The sequence below is a fragment of the Palaemon carinicauda genome, chromosome 17, assembly GCF_036898095.1.
Source record: "Palaemon carinicauda isolate YSFRI2023 chromosome 17, ASM3689809v2, whole genome shotgun sequence".
NCBI classification, from domain to species: Eukaryota; Metazoa; Arthropoda; class Malacostraca; order Decapoda; family Palaemonidae; genus Palaemon; species Palaemon carinicauda.
The window spans coordinates 48,963,141-48,983,140 of NC_090741.1; the positions used below are offsets into that span (position 1 = coordinate 48,963,141).

A 20,000-nucleotide genomic window follows, 5' to 3' on the forward strand; every position below is an offset into this window, starting at 1 on the left:
CGAGCTATGGATGAACCTCTAGAGATTGTTAATGAATATACATACTTAGGACAGACAGTGTTTTTCAGACAGTGTTTTCCCAGGAATTCAGACCGAAATTAAAAGGATAAGCATGGGATGGAGAGCATTTGGTAAACAAAGTGAGATTATGAAAATTAAAATGCCACTTTCTCTAAAAAGAAAAATACTTAATGAGATGGTCCTACCAGTAATAACTTATGCATAAAATGATTGGAGCCTTACTAAAGTCTTACAACTTAAGATAGTTACAACTCATAGAGCTATGAAAAGAATGGAAATGTGGGAGGGTGGGCTGTGGCACCCTAGCAGTACCAGCTGAACTCGGTTGAGTCCCTTGTTAGGCTGGAGGAACGTAGAGAGTAGAGGTCCCCTTTTTTGTTTTGTTTCATTTGTTTGATGTCCGCTACCCCCCAAAATTGGGGGAAGTGCCTTGGTATATGTATGTATGTATGTATGAGAAGAATAATGATGGGAATAACAATAGAAGAAAAAGAAGACTAACACGGATACAAGAGGAAACTAAATATTGTAACAGATATTCTAATAATATGCAAGAAATAGAAATGGACATGAGCAGGACATATAATGATGACAGACAATAGATGGACATTAGGAATAACAGAATGGGTCCCTACAGATTATAAAAGAAGCAGGGGAAGGAAGAGATGATGATAGATTGACGAACTAAGAAAGTTTGAGGGTGTGGAATGGCACGGAAAGACCATAAACAGATGCAAGTGGAAGGACATGTCTGAGGCCTTTGATTTGCAGTGGACTAGTATTGGCTGCTGATGATATACTGTATACACACACACACACATATATATATATATATATATATATATATATATACATGCTGTATATATATACATACTCTATATATATATATATATATATATATATATACACATATATATATATACATATATATATACATATATATATATATATATATATATATATATATATACGTATATATATATATATATATATATATATATATATATATATATATACTGTATATGTATATATATATATATATATATATATATATATATATATATATGTATATATATATATACATATATATAATATATATATATATATATATATATATATATATATATATATATATATATATCCAGTCATGCCCAATCACCATTCCTCGGGGACAGAAGAGAGAGTAGCAGCTATACCCTGGTGAGAGAAGGGTGTGTGATCACATGTGGATAACTCTAAATGCTTAGCTATTATTTTTGATGGGTCACATGCACTATCGATAATGATTATAATAATAATAATAAAGAAAACCAATAACAATTTTTTTCATTCGATAAAACCAACATCTCTATTTCCTTCCTATTGAAAGAAAAATTCATAAATCACATAAGCATGATTTTAATGATGATTGTAAGTTCAAAATGCAACTTCTGGACCACTATACTCAATCTTTTTTAATGAGGCGCATTTGCACCAACTCGCAGCGATGCCCTTTTAGCTCGGAAAATTTTCCTGCTATCTGATTGGTTAGAATTATCTTGTCTAACCAATCAGCGATCAGGAAACGTTTCCGAGCTAAAAGGGGCACCCCCTGCCAGTCGGTACAAATCTGCCTCACTAAAAAGAATTGACCATAGTATCATAGTATCACAGAATTAATTCAATTACGACAATATCTATTAGCCGTGTTAAAATCCACAGAGCACTTACTTCCCCACTAGTAAGAAAATACAGCATTGCAAACCCCAATAAAACACAGTATATAAAATCTGTCGATGTCTCATAGGATGTAGATACAGGAGAGGGGGTTCCCAGCCCACTCGTCCCGTCCCTTTTAGTCGCCTCTTACGACACGCAGGGATAACGTTGGCGCTATTCTAATTTTTTTATGCCCCAGCTGAACTCGGTTGAGTCCCTTGTTAGGCTGGGAGGAACGTAGAGAGTAGAGGTCCCCTTTTTTATTTTTGTTTCATTTGTTGATGTCGGCTACCCCCCAAAATTGGGGGAAGTGCCTTGGTATATGTATTTATGTATGTATATAAAATCTGCAGTATAACCAAACCACAGCCACTAACATCTCCATCAAACAAACACATATCCAACATAACAAACTTACTGCTAGCACGAGTTAAAAAACAAGAAAAAAAACCTTCTCCCTTGTATCACGGCAGGTGTCTGCACACAGACTTCGTTGCCATTTACAACATGAACAACAACACGATCCGAAGAGAAATCGATCACTATTGTGGGTCTTCAGTTCCACTTCCCGTGATGTCGTCCAAGTCAGGTAATAGTAGTTAATAGTAGTAAAAATAGTTAATAGTCAAATAGGTGAATAGGTAGACCTTTGGAAGCTTCAATTTTGTGCATGTTTCTTTTGGTTTACGAGAGGGGCATTATCCTCATTTCTTAACTTTATGTTACTTGTATTTTCTACTTTGCTTTGTATTTTATTTCTTTTATAGTTTATTTTTTACTTATTTTTCCTTTACGGTATTAGAAAGCTTTCTCTGTTGGGGCCATAAGGTTTGTGGCATTCTGCTTTTCCAGCTAAGAAGTAGTAGTAGTAGTCAATTACTAACACTGTTTAAAGTATAAAATTTAACATAAATCAACATTTTGACTACTCATGATGAGAATGGAAAAGCTAGTCCTATTAGCAAGACTTAAGTATCCAGTCTGGATGCTAAAAGAACATCACATGCAAGATGACTGTACAAGCAACAATGAGTATAAACCCTACATTTGCAGGTATGCAAGTGGTTTTCAAATCTGGCGCAAATCCTTTGACCAGACTTCCCCACCCGTTCGTGTATGGATTCTCTGTACGGTTCAAATTTGTCAAAGGCAAGTATTGTGATTTTCTTTCTTCATACACACTTCTATTTACAATGTATACAAAATAATTGCACACCAATGAAACTGATTGAAATACCACTTCAATTACACAAAAGTTACCAGTATACCTTCACGTCTTACTAATATGTTTCGCATATTTCATCTGGTCCTTTGCCAAATAGTCCTTATTCCTTAAACTATTGCAGTTTAAATATCATAAAATTTAAAATAAAATGTACCTTGCTTTTTTTGTCTACGCACCAATACTTTGGTATTAATTATTTTACTTTCCTCTGTTTTACAATAATCTACAGGACATGTGTCCTTTTTTCATCGCCATTACTAAATTTAGTATTTGTAAGTCTACCCCAAATGCCATGTCATGCTTTCATGCTTAAACGTCACCAGAAAAACTTATAACTCTGGCTTTGTTAATGCTATTCACATGGTAACTTTGAGAGGAAATTATATCTTTTAAAAGTACATTTCATTGAATTAAATGTTTCAACTTCCATTTACATATTCATACTGCAAATGGTCGTAATTTACAGTCAGCCCTCGATATTCGCGGATTCGGTCATTGACGATAAAGAGAACCGTAAAACATATACCCAGTTTTACGATAAGAATTCTCACGGCCCGATTTCAAACTGAACACACTCCTTTGTACCCAGCATGCCATTGCCCTTTAAACACAGCACAACAACCTTTCTCTCACTGACTAGGCCTCAATCGAGCATCATCTCTCCTCACGTGGGCATCTCCTGCTTCAGTGATGTAAAAAAACCTGTACATATCCAATGTGTTTATACCGATTCTAGTATAAATTATAATACTATACGTACATTACGATACCCCATGCCCCAAACACTCGACTGCTGAAGAGTTGCATCGTGCCTCAGGTTTTCGATGTTGAACTTCATATGTAAACGGTCAGCAGTTTTATACTGATACTTTTCTTTCAATTTTTTTAGTGTTAGTGTAATCATTGTGTCTTAGTTTTACTGTACTGTTACACTAACTACAGTACAGTACTGTTTATGAAATACCATACAGTACTTTATAGTAGTAATGTACAGTACTGTACTATAAATTACGTGTAGAGTACTGTGAGTTTGAATGGTGCGGGTCGACTTGCTGAAAAAAGCAATTACTTATGAGTGTTACCTTAGCTAATTAACTTGTACTGTAGAGATAGCACTGTACATATATATGCTTTTCACAATCCCCAAGAGAGATTAGTTCACCAAATTTTTAACTAAACTCAACAAGGCACTACAAGAGTTGGAAGACCCAGACCTATATGGCTGAGGACTATGAAGCATGAAGTAGATGATGAATGGAGAAGTATTGATTTAAAATCTCAAGATAGAGACAACTGGCGAAATCTAACCGAGGCTCTTTGCATCAATAGGCGTAGGAGGAGATGATGATGATGACACTTGTCATTAAATGTTTTCATTTAGGAAAGATTTGTTGTTACTGTTACTGTACATTCTACAGGTACGTGTATGCGTGGCACTGAGTCATATTTCATACTGTGTCCCATATTCTTACCCTAAACGTAGTACGCGTGTGTACATGTACTATACACTTACTGAAATGTGCTCATTCATAACACAATACTTATACTGTGATAGAAAACAAGTAAAAATAATATTAGGCAGTACATTAGGTTATTTAGTGTGTTAGTCAATTGTGCATAAGCAATGGGTATTAAGTTAGTAGGTTAGAAGGTAACCTAACCTAGGGCAGCAAGTATTTGCGGATTCTCGCTTTTCGCGCCTGTATCTGTTACCTAACTACTGCGAATAAGGAGGGTTGACTGTATTTACTAATACAAATTGTTATCTTCAAACATATCTTAATAAAGTACGTTCTATTCCATGGAAGCTTGTTCAGTACGAGAATGGTCTTAAAAAGAGTTTATTCCGCATGAATCAAGATATACTACAGTAATGCAGTAGTACTGTACAATAATATGAATCGCTATAAATCCATCAGATTTTGGAATAACATCAGGCCAACAAACAAAACCCGGAACCTGCAAATTCATCTACAACAGTACCCTAGTCAGAAATGGCACCCTAAACTCGCCTAACCCAGGAGGATTTTACCCACAAGATACCACTTGCCACTACATCTTCCGCGCGCGAAACGGAGAGATCGTGAGGCTCATCTTCAAGTACTTTGATGTAGAGGGAATCTTGCCGTAAGTAAATGTGCACCGTTCAGTCTTTTCTTTTTTAACCCTTTTACCCCAAGGCTCTTTGGAAATTTCCAACCCTTAGCCCCCAGGGGGTTATTTTTTCCCTAGCACATTTTGCAGTATATTTTTTTTCAATTGCTCTAACAGCCTTAATTTTTGTCATAGAGAGGTCAGGTTGGTCTCATTCTCTTGGAAAATGCCTGAATTTTCTCAAAATATTATCCAAAATATGAAAAAAAAAATTTTATAGCATTTTTTTGCAAGGACGTACCGGTACGTCCATGGGGGTAAAGGGATGAGTTTTGTGAAACGTACCAGTACGTCCTTTGGGGGTAAAAGGGTTAATACCTCCTAAAAGTTAATAAATTGACTAAAGCTTGCGAGTGCAAGGAAATTAAGTTATCTTTTTCTTCTTAGGCTTTCATAAATATTTTGCAACTCCATGAAAAAAGGTCTATAAGTGAAAAAGTGAGATACCACTCCATTCCTAAAGGTTAAAATGCCACTTGAGTTAGGACAAACAAATTTTAGTATTAATATAGTTCTCTTACACTTGAGTGGCAAAAGTCATTTATCAAAAAAGCTAACAAGAGGAATTGACAGCAAAATTAGGTAAATTACCTCACCGTAAAACTATAAATCGACTGATGAGAACAAAATAGTCACAAAAGACTTATTAATACTGTACTCTGGTATGAACAGCCATGTCTTTCCACGCAAACATTACTAGAAAACAAAGTTCAAAATTTGATTAAAGTCTCCCTGATAATGTATTTTATATTTATGAAATCCTACCAAAGAATTCCTCTTAGATCCCAAAGTATCATTACTATACTCAATTAAATATGAATTCCCAAAGAATCATTAATATACTCAATTAAATATTAAGTAAGTGAGTGATTATGATGTTTAGGCCATAAAGTCTAGCACTGAAACATGCCTGTTATTCAGAGTTCTTTCAACTTGACTTTTCTTGAGGCACTGAGGAATCACGGTAAATTTTCCTCTAAAAAGAAATTTCATTTCAGGTGTGACAGGACTTCAGACAGTGATTCCCTAGAATTTTCTAACTTTCCTTCAGCTGACAGGAAGATACCACCTTACTGTGGGGCTAATGGACCAAAAATCATGCAAAGCGATGCTTCGTACTTCCGTGTCACCTTTAAAAGCAACGACAAATTTGACGGGACAGGATTTACAGCTGATTTTCAGTTCCTGGACATTTCAAAGCAACCTCATGTTATCAGAAGAATTATTGCACCTATAGTGACAGGGACAAAAGGCTAGTAGGAAATTACAAAAATAAACTGAAAAATTAATTATCTTCACAAGACCAATAAAAAGATACATAAAAAAGCAAAATAAGATTAAGTGAATCATGTCAATTTGTTGAATAAAGATAAATTTACTCTAAGTTCTAACTTCTGAAAATGATACGTGATAAACAAAAATTCAATGTTTACTGGCAATGATAACGAGAACAACTTTCAGATGTGTGTAAAGTGACTAAATACTTTCTAAGTTGCATTTCCTTTGGATTAATATATGGAACTTAGGCCATATTACTCAGTGCTGGGCTAAGAAGAAGCATCATGTTTAGCACAACATGAAGTTTGACATTTGGTTTACATAACTCTCGTTTGGCTGTGATTTTTCAAAATAATTCAGTCCAGCTGGGAATCCAACTTGCATCTTGTGTGGCAAATGCCATATGGCATTCTGGAAACTTTATCAATCTCCATTGCTTTCTTCCTCCTACATACATATATACCAAGGCACTTCTCCCAATTTTGGGGGGTAGCCGACATCAACAAATGAAACAGAAAAAAAAAAAGGTGACCTCTACTCTCTACGTTCCTCCCAGCCTAACAAGGGACTCAACCGAGTTCAGCTGGTACTGCTAGGGTGCCACAGCCCTTTCTTCCTCCTACTATCATAATTTCCCATTGGTTTCTCCCTACAAAGCTATTCAATAACTTTAACCTTATTTCTCTTTAGTTCTTGGGTAGCTTCACAACAAATCCTTGTGTCAAGAGTTAGGAGAGCCATGGCATATGACTGGATATTTTCTTACACTACACTACTAGCAGTACCAGCTGAGCTCGGTTGAGTCCCTTGTTAGGCTGGGAGGAATGTAGAGAGTAGAGGTCCCCTTTTTTGTTTTTGTTTCATTTGTAGATGTCGGCTACCCCCCAAAATTGGTGGAAGTGCCTTGGTATATGTATGTATGTATGTACTATAATCAAATAAAATCATCAAAATGAGAGAAAAATTCAGATCAATCTAGAGTATTCACAACTTGTCAGATGTATGTACAGTTCAAATATATATATTAACCCTTTTACCTCCAAAGGACATACTGGTACGTTTCACAAAAGCCATCCCTTTACCCCCATGGACGTACCGGTACGTCCTTGCAAAGAAATGCTATAAAAAAATTTTTCATACTTTTGATAATTTTTTGAGAAAATTCAGGCATTTTCCAAGAGAGTGAGACCAACCTGACCTCTCTATGACAAAAATTAAGGCTGTTAGACCAATTTAAAAAAAAATATACTGCAAAATGTGCTGGGAAAAAAATAACCCCCTGGGGGTTAAGGGTTGGAAATTTCCAAAGAGCCTGGGGGTAAAAGGGTTAACCTTATTTTTCTTTAGTTTTTGGGTAGCTTCACAACAAACCTTTGTGTTAAGAGTTAGGAGAGCCATGGCATATGTCTGGATATTTTCTTACACTAATATAATCAAATCAAAACCTCAAAATGAGAGAAGAAATTCAGATCAATCGAGAGTATTCACAACTTGTCAGATGTATGTACAGTTCAAATATATATAATAACCCTTTTACCCCCAAAGGACGTACTGGTACGTTTCACAAAACCCATCCCTTTACCCCCATGGACGTTCCGGTACGTCCTTGCAAAAAACTGAAATAAAATTATTTTTTTTTTCATATTTTTTATAATTTTTTTTTTTTTTTAGAAAATTCAGGCATTTTCCAAGAGAATGCGACCAACCTGACCTCTCTATGACAAAAATTAAGGCTGTTAGAGCAATTTAAAAAAAATATACTGCAAAATGTGCTGGGAAAAAAATAACCGCCTGGGGATTAAGGGTTGGAAATTTCCAAATAACCTGGGGGTAAAAGGGTTAAGAGTTAGGAGAGCCATGGCATATGACTGGATATTTTCTTACACTAATATAATCAAATCAAAACCTCAAAATGAGAGAAGAAATTCAGATCAATCGAGAGTATTCACAACTTGTCAGATGTATGTACAGTTCAAATATATATATTAGGATGCAAAGGGAAAGTGAAAGGGAAACACGTGGGTAACACGCGGTAAGCACAAAGGATCGGGGGACACAAAGGGTCGCACAAGGTAAGAGAGAGCGTGGCAAGATGTTGATCACGTCGCGACCAGAAACTTACTGTCGAGTCGACGACCTGAGCTAGCACGCTTCCCGACCCCGGGTCGCCTCAGGGCACATATCACACTGCCTGAGGTTGACCCCGTAGAAAACGGAAAGAGGGTAAACTATACAAAAAGCTGGTCAGTTAGGTAGTTACCAGTAACTCCTAAGAAGGTAGTTCTAGGTAAGTAACCGTGTTGGAACAAATATATATTAAGCTCAACCAAAGTAAATGGAGTATCACAGTTTATATATGTTTACAGCAGTAGTGCCCAGGCATGCCACAGCAAGAATCCTTATCAATGCATTCTCATGCTATGTAAATTTGTACAGGTGTGTGACAGACATTGTTACCGGTACTGAATTGATACAGACTTATTAAATTCCTAAGGCAGTCTCAAACTAGGAACAAAGGCCTGACCTTAATTTTACTATACATAAGAGTAGCATTAGCCCGAGTGACTAGAGGGCAAACATTCTCTTTACACTGAACGTGCGGTCGCCTACGTGTTCCAGATCAAATAATATTACTGTTTAATTCTGCATCCATAAAAAGATGAAAACATTCAGCATCCATTAAATTTGAGGTCATTTTGATGTTGGCTTATTTGCATGTTACCAAGTTCCCACTTGTGTTCCCAAACTTTTATGTAATTATTTAGCATTATGAAGCTTCATCTGTGGTGGATAACAGGTGAGGGTGGGCTGTGGCACCCTAACAGTACCAGCCGAACTCGGTCGAGTCCCTTGTTAGGCTGGGAGGAACGTAGAGAGGAGAGGTCCCCTGTTTTGTTTTATTTGTTTGATGTCGGCTACCCCACCAAATTGGGGGAAATGCCTTCGTATATGTATGTATTTTGTAAATATGATTTAAGAATAAAATGTATGGGAATAAATTTTCCAGCTAAATTCGCAGTAACTATGGTTAATCCACTGCATTAAAAATTATTCACTATTATAATATCTAAGAGGACTGGAAACACTAAATCTCCATAGAAGGAAAATCATTCTAGTCAACAAGCCTCCATAGTGAAAAAAACTTTGGAATTTGAATATAGAAATTTAAGCTTCTAATTTTTTTTTTAATTAAGGCTCAGAGAGGTGAACTATCTGCATCAAGAATTTTCAGGTCAAAATACCATATACAGTAATACCTTCACTTACATAAGAGTGCTTTTCTAGTTGCTTGTTGATCTGGTTAAAAGCATTTGTTAAAATATAAAGGTTGAAAATGTACGGAAACAGTATGAGGTAGTCAAAACAAAGAATTTCTAAAAATCTAGTTACTCTACTGTACTAAGAAAAAGAACAGAGTCGAACCATTTTTGTCAGAAAAGGTCACAGTAACTTTCCTATATGATGAATAATAGCTACCTAAAATCATACCTTACAATATACAAAACAAAAGACTACTTTTGAACGAGAAAAATTCACAATCTTACAACTGATAAACGTGAAAGCTAAACTAGATCTATCTCCCCATCACTACGAAGTCAAAGTATAGGATGAATGGTGGTTAGAAGAAAATATCCCACGAAAAGGCCCAATTACATCATTTATAAATCACTGAGACACGCTAAAAAGAAAGTTAAAGACATGTCATTTAAATTAATCTGTGGCCTGATTGGTAACGTCTCTGCCTGGTGTTTGCCAGTAGGGGGTTCGAGTCCCGCTCAGACTCATTAGTGCCATTAGTGTCTGCAACCTTACCATCCTTGTGAGCTAAGGTTGGGGGGTTTGGGGGAGCCTCTAGGTCTATCTGCCGAGTCATCAGCAGCCACTGCCTGGCCCTCCCTGGTCCTAGCTTGGATGCAGAGGAGGCTTGGGCGCTGATCATATGGTCAGTCTTTAGGGCATTGTCCTGATTGCTAGGGCAATGTCACTGTCCTTTGCCTCTGCCATTCATGAGCAACCTTTAAACCTTTTAAACCTCAGTCCTTTTAACTTTTGCCGCTTCTTTGAAATTGTACGTAGGGGGTCACCTTTATAGTGTCTTGTACACTGTATTGTACACATTAGCTAATAAAGGTTCGCTTCTGTGTGCCATGGTCTACCACGGTCTCTTGGGTTAGAGTTCTCCTGCTTGAGGGTACACTCGGGCACACTATTCTAATTTCTCTTCCTCTTGTTTTGTTAAAGCTTTTATAGTTTATATCGGAAATATTTATTTTAATGTGGTTACAGTTCTTAAAATATCTTATTTTTCCTTGTTTCCTTTCCTCACGGGGCCATTTTCCCTGTTGGGGACCCGGGCCTTACAGCATCCTGCTTTTCCAACTAGGGTTGTAGCTTAGCAAGTAATAATAACAATAATAATAACAATAATAATAATAATAATAATCATAATAATAATACCTCTAGACTTCAGAAGCAATAGGTTGCTTTTCTTTTCATCCCCATTATCTTTAACTTGCTCTAATTTTGCTTTCCATGAAAAAACACTTCCTTGTACCCCCTACAATTCTATAATATATAATTATAAAAATATAATAAATAATAATAACAATCATAGGTAATAATCAGACAGATTTTAGTATTCTATGTAATGTTCGATCTAAAATCAAGCTCAGATCGCATGAAAAATTTTCTATAGAGAAATTCAAACTTAGTTTGAACTTAGAAACTGCTTTCAGGAGGAAAGTTTTCTTATTTAATTGAACATGTATTCTTTAGACTTATATAATTTATCTTTATTTCTTTTATATAAATACATGTAACAGAACCCGGTGATAGACATGTCCAAAACATTGGTATATCAAACTAAATTGAATAGAATAAAATGCTAATATTTGTGTTTGTACTGTAAATTTCTCTCTTGACGCTTTCCTTTAACAAGAGTTCTATTCAAACACTATTATTTATAATTAATAGTAGAATAGGTCAGACTTCAAAAAACCGAAGATCCATCATATAAATACAAACTTCGAAATACAATACACAAGGTAAAATCTTTATGTCTGGCCCTTTGAACTTTTTATAATTGACTTACGGATAATGCTTCAGACAATAATAATATGCCAAACACGGAAGTTTCTTAAATGCATACAATACTAAAATATCCCCTTTCATGCATCAAACAGTCTAGGATAAATTATGAACTTTTAAAACCAATAACGTAAAGTATATTTAAAATCTTAAGCAGCTAGATCTCTTTTTTTCATAAAATGTAAATATATTTTGTCTTCACTGATAGAGAAAATTTGTGAACAATGTAACGTCTTCTGAATGGCATTAAAAAATACTGTAAAAGAATAGATTTTCAGAGAACTTCCACCTGGGATGCTTCGGGTGGCGATACTCCTTCACTTAATTTATCTTCAACATCGGTCAAGTTTCTCACTACGTTGTCCCTCCTCAATCCCGGAGGTATCGTCGCGAAGGTGAGATACCCCGTGTGCCCAGGCATTTTCAAATTGGTTATACCCGACAGAAACTTAACTTCTTTATATTTCTTTGAAAGATTTGGTCTGGCCGACACAACACTTTTGGCTTCAAGATTTTCGGTGGAGATTTCTTCAACTGACATCTTGTCAGTTGCGCTGTCGTCAGTTGTGCTTACAACAGCGGACATTTCAACATCGTCCGATGCTTGGTTGTCCAGTTTCATCTTCTTGAATGTTTCTGTCTTCTTATTTGACTCAAGATCCACCTGGATGAGAATATCAAGTGAATTAGAGGAGCTGGGAAACATCAAGCGTACCTATAAACCTCAAAGTGAAACATAATGTTTCTCATAAAAAATTAAGAGGTGTATTTGATAGTGGGGATGCCATAAAAGCCCTAACAATTAGATACTGTACTCCTCTAACAACCATTATTATTATTATTATTATTATTATTATTATTATTATTATTATTTACTTACAACCCTAGTTGGAAAAGCAGGATGCTATAAGCCCAGGGGTACCAACAGGGAAAATAGCTCGGTGAGGAAAGGAAACAAAGAAAAATAAAATATTTTAAGAGTACTGTAACAATTTTAAAATAAATATCTCCTATATAAACTATAAAAATTTTTAAAAAACAAGAGAAAGAGAAGCAAGATGGAATAGAGTGCCCGAGTGTACCCTCAAGCAAGAGAACTCTAACCCAAGACAGTGGAAGACCATGGTACAGAGGCTATGGCACTACCCAAGACTAGAGAACAATGGTTTGATTTTGGAGTATCCGTCTCCTAGAAGAGCTGCTTACCATAGCTAAAGAGTCTCTCCTACCCTTAACAAGAGGAAGGTGGCCACTGAACAATTACAGTGCAGTAACTCGTTGGGTGAAGAAGAATTGTTTGGTAATCTCAGTGTTGTCAGGTGTATGAAGACAGAGGAGAATATGTAAAGAATAGGCCAGACTATTCGGTGTGTGCGTGTGTAGGCAAATGGAAAATGAACCATAACCAGAGAGAAGGATCCAACGTAGTACTGTCTGGCCAGTCAAAAGATCCCATATATCTTTAGCAGTTAACCCTTTTACCCCCAGGCTATTTGGAAATTTCCAACCCTTAACCCCCAGGGCGTTATTTTTTTCCCAGCACATTTTGCTGTATATTTTTTTAAAATTGCTCTAACAGCCTTAATGTTTGTCATAGAGAGGTCAGGTTGGTCTCATTCTCTTGGAAAATGCCTGAATTTTCTCAAAAGATTATCAAAAATAGGAAAAATGATATTTTAATTATAAATAAATTTTTGAATATACTTACCCGGTGAATATATAATAGCTGCTGCTCCAGCGGCTCGACAGAAAACACACACAAAAACTCGCGAGCGATCGCTATGAAGGTTGCGGGTGTGCCCACCAGCGCCAACTATCGGCCAGATACCACACATGCATGTAAACAAGCCTTCAATTCTTCTCGTCCCGCTGCGTCTCTATTGGGGAGGAAGGGAGGGCCTTTAATTTATATATTCACCGGGTAAGTATATTCAAAAATTTATTTTATAATTAAAATATCATTTTTAAATATTTAACTTAGCCGGTGAATATATAATAGCTGATTCACACCCAAGGCGGTGGGTAGAGACCAGAGTTAATTAAGTTTACAGCGTATATGCTTAGAGTTTTTGACAGTTATCAATATAACAAAACCCAAATATATAGGTACCTGGTAAGGAAGTTGACTTAGACGATTACTCTGCCTTGTAAGTCTGTCTTCCTCACAAAGCCCAGCGATCCTCTTAGGATGCTGAAAGACTCCCAGGAGCTGAAGTATCAAGGGTTGCAACCCATACAAACAGGACCTCATCAAACCCCTAATCTGGGCGCTCTCAAGAAATGACTTTGACCACCCGCCAAATCAACCAGGATGCGAAAGGCTTCTTAGCCTTCCGTACAACCCAAAAAAACAATATTAAAAACATTTCAAGAGACAGATTAAAAAGGATATTGGAATTAGGGAAGTGTAGTGGTAGAACCCTCACCCACTACTGCACTCGCTGCAACGAATGGACCCAGTGTGTAGCAGTCCTCGTAAAGAGTCTGGACATCTTTTAAGTAAAATGACGCGAACACTGACTTGCTTCTCCAAAAAGTCGCGTCCATGATACTTTGCAGAGATCTATTTTGCTTGAAGGCCACGGAGGTTGCTATAGCTCTAACTTCGTGCGTCTTAACCTTAAGCAAACATCGGTCTTTCTCATTCAAGTGAGAATGAGCTTCTCGTATTAAAAATCTGATAAAATATGACAAAGCATTCTTTGACATAGGCAATGATGGTTTCTTAACTGAGCACCATAATGCCTCAGATTTACCTCATAGTGACTTAGTACGAGCTAAATAGAACTTAAGAGCTCTAACAGGACATAATACTCTTTCTAGTTCGTTGCCTACGATCTCTGATAAGCAAGGAATATCAAAAGATTTAGGCCAAGGACGAGAAGGCAGTTCATTTTTGGCCAGGAAACCAAGTTGAAGAGAACAAGTGGCTTTTTCTGTAGAAAAGCCGATGTTCTTACTGAAGGCATGAAGTTCACTGACTCTTTTAGCCGAGGCCAAGCACACTAGGAAAAGTGTCTTGAGAGTGAGATCCTTCAGGGAGGCTGAATGTAATGGCTCAAACCTGTCTGACATGAGGAACCTTAGGACCACGTCTAAGTTCCATCCAGGGGTTGCCAAACGACGTTCCTTAGAGGTCTCAAAAGACTTAAGGAGATCTTGTAGATCTTTATTGTTGGAAAGATCTAAGCCTCTATGCCGAAAGACCGAAGCCAACATGCTCCTGTAGCCCTTGATCGTGGGAGCTGAAAGGGAGCGAACCTTTCTCAGATGTAAGAGAAAATCAGCGATTTGGGCTACAGAGGTACTGGACGAGGACACAGATGCTGACTTGCACCAGTCTCGAAAGACTTCCCACTTCGACTGGTATACTCTAATGGTAGAAGCTCTCCTCGCTCTTGCAATCGCACTGGCTGCCTCCTTCGAAAAGCCTCGAGCTCTAGAGAGTCTTTCGATAGTCTGAAGGCAGTCAGACGAAGAGCGGGGAGGTTTTGGTGTACATTCTTTACGTGGGGCTGACGTAACAGATCTACCCTTAGAGGAAGACTTCTTGGAAAGTCTACCAGCCATCGAAGTACCTCGGTGAACCACTCTCTCGCGGGCCAGAGGGGAGCAACCAACGTCAACCTTGTCCCTTCGTGAGAGGCGAACTTCTGCAGTACCTTGTTGACAATCTTGAATGGTGGGAATGCATACAAGTCCAGATGAGACCAATCTAGGAGAAATGCGTCTATGTGTATTGCTGCTGGGTCTGGGACTGGAGAGCAATAGATTGGAAGTCTCTTGGTCATCGAGGTTGCAAAGAGGTCTATGGTGGGTTGACCCCAAGTCGCCCAAAGACTCTTGCACACGTCCTTGTGGAGGGTCCATTCCGTAGGAATTACCTGACCCCTCCGACTGAGGCAATCTGCTAAGACGTTCAAGTCGCCCTGGATAAACCTCGTTAACAGGGAGATGCCTCGATCTCTTGACCAAATGAGCAGGTCCCTTGCGATCTCGTACAGCGTGAGGGAGTGGGTGCCTCCTTGCTTGGAGATGTATGCCAAGGCTGTGGTATTGTCGGAGTTGATCTCTACCACTTTGTTTCGAAGGAGACTCTCGAATTTCATCAAGGCCAAGTGGACTGCCAAAAGCTCCTTGCCGTTGATGTGCATGCTCCTCTGACTTGAGGTCCACAGACCTGAGCATTCCCGACCGTCCAGGGTCGCACCCCAACCCAAATCCGACGCGTCTGAGAATAGTACGTGGTTTGGGTTCTGAACTGCTAGGGAAAGTCCCTCTCTCAGACTGATATTGTCGTTCCACCAATTCAGGCATGCCTTTACTGGTTCGGAGACCGGGATTGAGACCGTCTCTAACGTCTTGTCCTTTTTCCAGTGAAAGGCTAGATGGAACTGGAGAGGTCGAAGGTGTAACCTTCCTAGCGAGACAAACTGCTCCAGGGATGATAGAGTTCCTACTAGACTCATCCAATTCCTGACTGAGCACCGTTCTCTCTTCAACATCAGTTGGACTTTGAGCAGGGCTTGCTCTATTCGGGTGGCAGACGGAAAAGCCCGAAAAACTGGACTGCGAATCTCCATCCCTAAATACAGTATAGTTTGGGATGGGATCAGCTGGGACTTTTCTAGGTTGACCAAAAGTCCCAATTCCTTGGTCAGATCCAATGTCCAATGAAGATCCTGCAGACAGCGATGACTGGACGAGGCTCTGAGAAGCCAGTCGTCCAAGTACAGGGAGGCTCGGATTCCCGATAAATGGAGGAATTTTGCTACATTCCTCATAAGCCTCGTAAACACGAGAGGAGCAGGACTTAGGCCAAAGCACAGGGCCCGAAACTGGTATACCACATTTTTTAAAACAAACCTCAGAAACGGTTGGGAATCTGGGTGTATAGGGATGTGGAAGTACGCGTCTCTTAGGTCGAGAGAGACCATCCAGTCTCCCTTTCTGACCGCTGCTAAGACTGATTTCGTGGTCTCCATGGTGAACTTTGTCTTCGTAACAAAGACGTTGAGTGCACTGACGTCTAGCACCGGTCTCCAACCTCCTGTCTTCTTCGGGACTAGGAAGAGACGGTTGTAAAACCCCGGTGATTGAAGGTCCGAGACTTTCACCACCGCTCCCTTCTCTAGCAATAGAGACACTTCTAGGTTTAGGGCTTGTCTCTGTGACTCCTCTCGGTACCTGGGAGAGAGGTCGATGGGGGAAGTCGCTAGAGGAGGTTTGCGTACAAATGGAATTTTGTACCCCTCTCTGAGCAACCGAACAGACTGTTGGTCTGCGCCCCTCTTCTCCCAGGTCTGCCAGAAGCTCTTCAATCTGGCTCCTACTGCTGTCTGAGGCTGTGGGCAGTCAGACTCTGCCACGTGAGGACTTGGCTCCTCTCTTCTTTCCTCTCTTTCCCTCGGCACGAGTACTTCCCCTGCTGGGAGCTCTGCCACGAAAGGGCGGAATAAATCTGGACGCCGGAGTGTCGATCCTGGGTCTAGCATAAAAGGATGTACTGTAGAAGGAGTCCCTTTGCGAGCAGAGGACGCCACCAAGTCATGGGTGTCCTTCTGCACGAGTGAAGAAGCTATGTCCTTAACCAATTGTTGCGGGAACAAAAACTTTGATAAGGGAGCAAAGAGCAGTTCTGATCTCTGACAGGGAGTAACTCCTGCCGAAAGAAAAGCGCAAAGGGACTCTCGCTTCTTTAAGACTCCCGACGTAAAAGAGGAGGCGAGCTCATTGGAACCATCGCGGATGGCTTTATCCATACAGGACATAATCAGTAAGGAGACATCTCTATCAGCCGATGAGATTTTCCTACTTAAGGCTCCCAAAGACCAGTCAAGGAAGTTGAAAACTTCAAAGGCTCTGTATACGCCTTTCAGCAGATGGTCAAGGTCCGAGGAGGACTAACTAATCTTCGAGCGTCTCATGGCTAGGCGGCGGGGAGAGTCTACGAGGCTTGAGAAGTCACCCTGGGCAGAGGCAGGGACTCCCAAGCCGAAAACTTCTCCCGTGGCATACCAGACGCTCGATCTAGACGAGAGCTTTGACGGAGGGAAGGCAAAGGCCGTCTTCCCCAAACTCCTCCTGGTTTCTAACCAGTCGCCCAAAAGTCGTAAAGCTCTCTTGGAAGAGCGAGAGAGCACTAGCTTTGTAAAGGCTGGCATGTTAGCAGGTAAGCCTAGAGCAAACTCAGACGGTGGCGAACGAGGAGCAACAGTGATGAAGTGTTCGGGAAAAAGCTCCTTAAAAATTAACATGACTTTCTTAAAGTCCATTGATGGAGGAACCGTTCTAGGTTCGTCTACATCCGAAGGATGGTCATCATGATGAGGGTCAGCAACGTCCTCATCTGAAGGATCCTCATCTGACAACTGCTGAGTAACAAGCAAAGGGGTTGGCAATGCTTGACAAGCAGAGTCCACACGCACTGGTGTATTAGTAGCAGTCCAGGACGCTACGTCATGTAACTGCTTAACAGTCTGTGAACTGTCAACAACAACAGGAGCGGGAGGACGCTCGACGTCAACTCGAGACTGTTTTGACTGCCTAGACTGAGCAGTCAAAACAACTCTAGACTGCGGTGGTTGACGCTCAGCGTCAAAAAAAGGCAACTCCGCTGGTTGGCGAACGTCCTGAACGTCAACAAGAGCATTAGGAAGTGGCTAAACGTCCATATACGGCTGAAAGTCAACACGTGACTGCATCGAGTGAGGCTCTACAAAGCGTGACTGACGTGACTTAGCTACGCCAACGTCAACAGGACGAGCAAAGGCTCGTTTGGGCGGCTGAAGGTCAGGATCTCGATGAGTAAAGCGGCGAAGATCATCGCGAACCTTATCGGCAGAATAGTCTTCCATAAGGGAGGCGAGCTTAATCTGCATGTCTTGCAGTACAACCCATTTAGGATCAACGGGAATGGGTGCGGTAAACGACGGGGTTAACGTCTGAGACGGCACAACCTTGCCTACACCAAGACTCTCTGAGCCTGTGTAACGTTGTTGCTTAGGCGGCGAGCAGTCTTCCGATGACTGCAAAGGGTCAGAGCTGTCCCAATGGATACAGCCAGGACGCTGGACCTGTCCTGAAGGGACCGACTTTCGCTTAAGGGGCCTAGAAACCTTGCTCCACGGTTTCTTATGTGAAAAGCCTCCGGATGACGAGGAGAAAATGGTCTCTCTCGTCTTATGGTAGGGTCGATCTTGGTGAGACACGCCTGATACCATAGAGGGAACATCTGTTCGCTGATCAAGGCCTCTCGAACCCATAAGTCGTACGACATTACTTCTCCCCTGGGCTTGGGAGCTTGCAAGAGGTCTCGGACTAGGTGAACGACAGGCACGAACAGATGAACCCTCGGTCGCAACATTGTTCACAACACTTTGCGCACTAATCACTTTCCCACGATTTTCCGCTGTGGCACTCTGACACTTAAGCTCTTTAACGTCAGCCATGAGTTGATTACGATCTGTTGCTAACGATTCCACTCTTTCACCCAAGGCATGAATGGCACGTAACATGTCTCGCATCGATGGTTCCTGAGTGCCAGTAGGGGGTTCAGGCACAACCACTACAGGGGAAGGATTAGGTTCAGGGGCATGTGGAGAGGAAAAATCTACTGACCTAGAGGAACTCCTCCTTACCCTATCTCTCTCTAGCTTACGAGAATACTTGTCGTATTCGAGCCAATCGAATTCCGAAAGGCCCACGCATTCCTCACACCGATCTCCTAATTGACAGGTTTTACCCCGACAATTAGAACACACAGTATGTGGGTCGAGAGAGGCCTTTGGAAGACGCCTATTGCAATCCCTAGCATTACACTTACGAAATCTAGGGGCTTGTGAAGCGTCAGCCATTTTGAATTAGTCAAAGAAAGTTAAAAAAAAAACAATCCAAGTCATCAACAATTAAATCTGTCCAATAAAGAGTTCAAGAGTTTAAGTTGAGGAAAAACACCTGCACTGCGAAAGCTCAAACCAAAATGAAGTACTTCACCAAATATGTTGAGAAAACTCCAGGTTATACAGCGAGTATTGATACGTCTTGTCGTCAAGGTCGACAGAGAAGAATTGAAGGCTTGTTTACATGCATGTGTGGTATCTGGCCGATAGTTGGCGCTGGTGGGCACACCCGCAACCTTCATAGCGATCGCTCGCGAGTTTTTGTGTGTGTTTTCTGTCGAGCCGCTGGAGCAGCAGCTATTATATATTCACCGGCTAAGTTAAATATTTAAAAAAAAAATTTTTATAGCATTTTTTGGCAAGTTCGTACTGGTACGTCCATGGGGGTAAAGGGATGGCTTTTGTGAAACGTACCAGTACGTCCTTTGGGGGTAAAAGGGTTAATGGACAAACAATAAAAATAAAAATCTAATAATAACCATAAACCATGAGATAATAAACTTGCACCAATTGCCTTGAGCCATCATTCCCTCTTTCATTACTAAATATTGATCTTTCCATCCACTGCCTTTGTTTCCAAAATTAATACGTATCTCACTCTCTTTCTTAAGTAATCTTTAGATCAGGAACTTATG

At 39.9% G+C, this 20,000-nt stretch overlaps 2 protein-coding genes across 3 annotated transcripts in view; one reads left to right on the forward strand and one right to left on the reverse strand.

The window, feature by feature from the left end:
* Positions 1–6,830, forward strand: part of LOC137656737 (suppressor of lurcher protein 1-like) — a 14,194-nt gene extending 7,364 nt beyond the window's left edge. Inside the window, exons 4-7 of one of the 2 annotated variants that reach the window (XM_068390977.1) lie at positions 2,193–2,308; positions 2,773–2,868; positions 4,864–5,071; positions 6,097–6,830. In XM_068390977.1, coding sequence (XP_068247078.1) covers positions 2,193–2,308; positions 2,773–2,868; positions 4,864–5,071; positions 6,097–6,355 — 679 coding nt within the window. In that variant the 3' untranslated portion in view covers positions 6,356–6,830. The remainder of the gene's footprint in view (positions 1–2,192; positions 2,309–2,772; positions 2,869–4,863; positions 5,072–6,096) is intronic. The other variant, XM_068390976.1, reaches the window with a different exon arrangement.
* A 4,255-nt stretch (positions 6,831–11,085) lies between these two features.
* The window catches only part of LOC137656736 (tRNA (adenine(58)-N(1))-methyltransferase catalytic subunit TRMT61A-like), a 33,996-nt gene continuing 25,081 nt past the window's right edge, over positions 11,086–20,000 (reverse strand). The window contains exon 7 of the mRNA XM_068390975.1: positions 11,086–12,128. Coding sequence (XP_068247076.1) covers positions 11,739–12,128 — 390 coding nt within the window. The 3' untranslated portion in view covers positions 11,086–11,738. The remainder of the gene's footprint in view (positions 12,129–20,000) is intronic.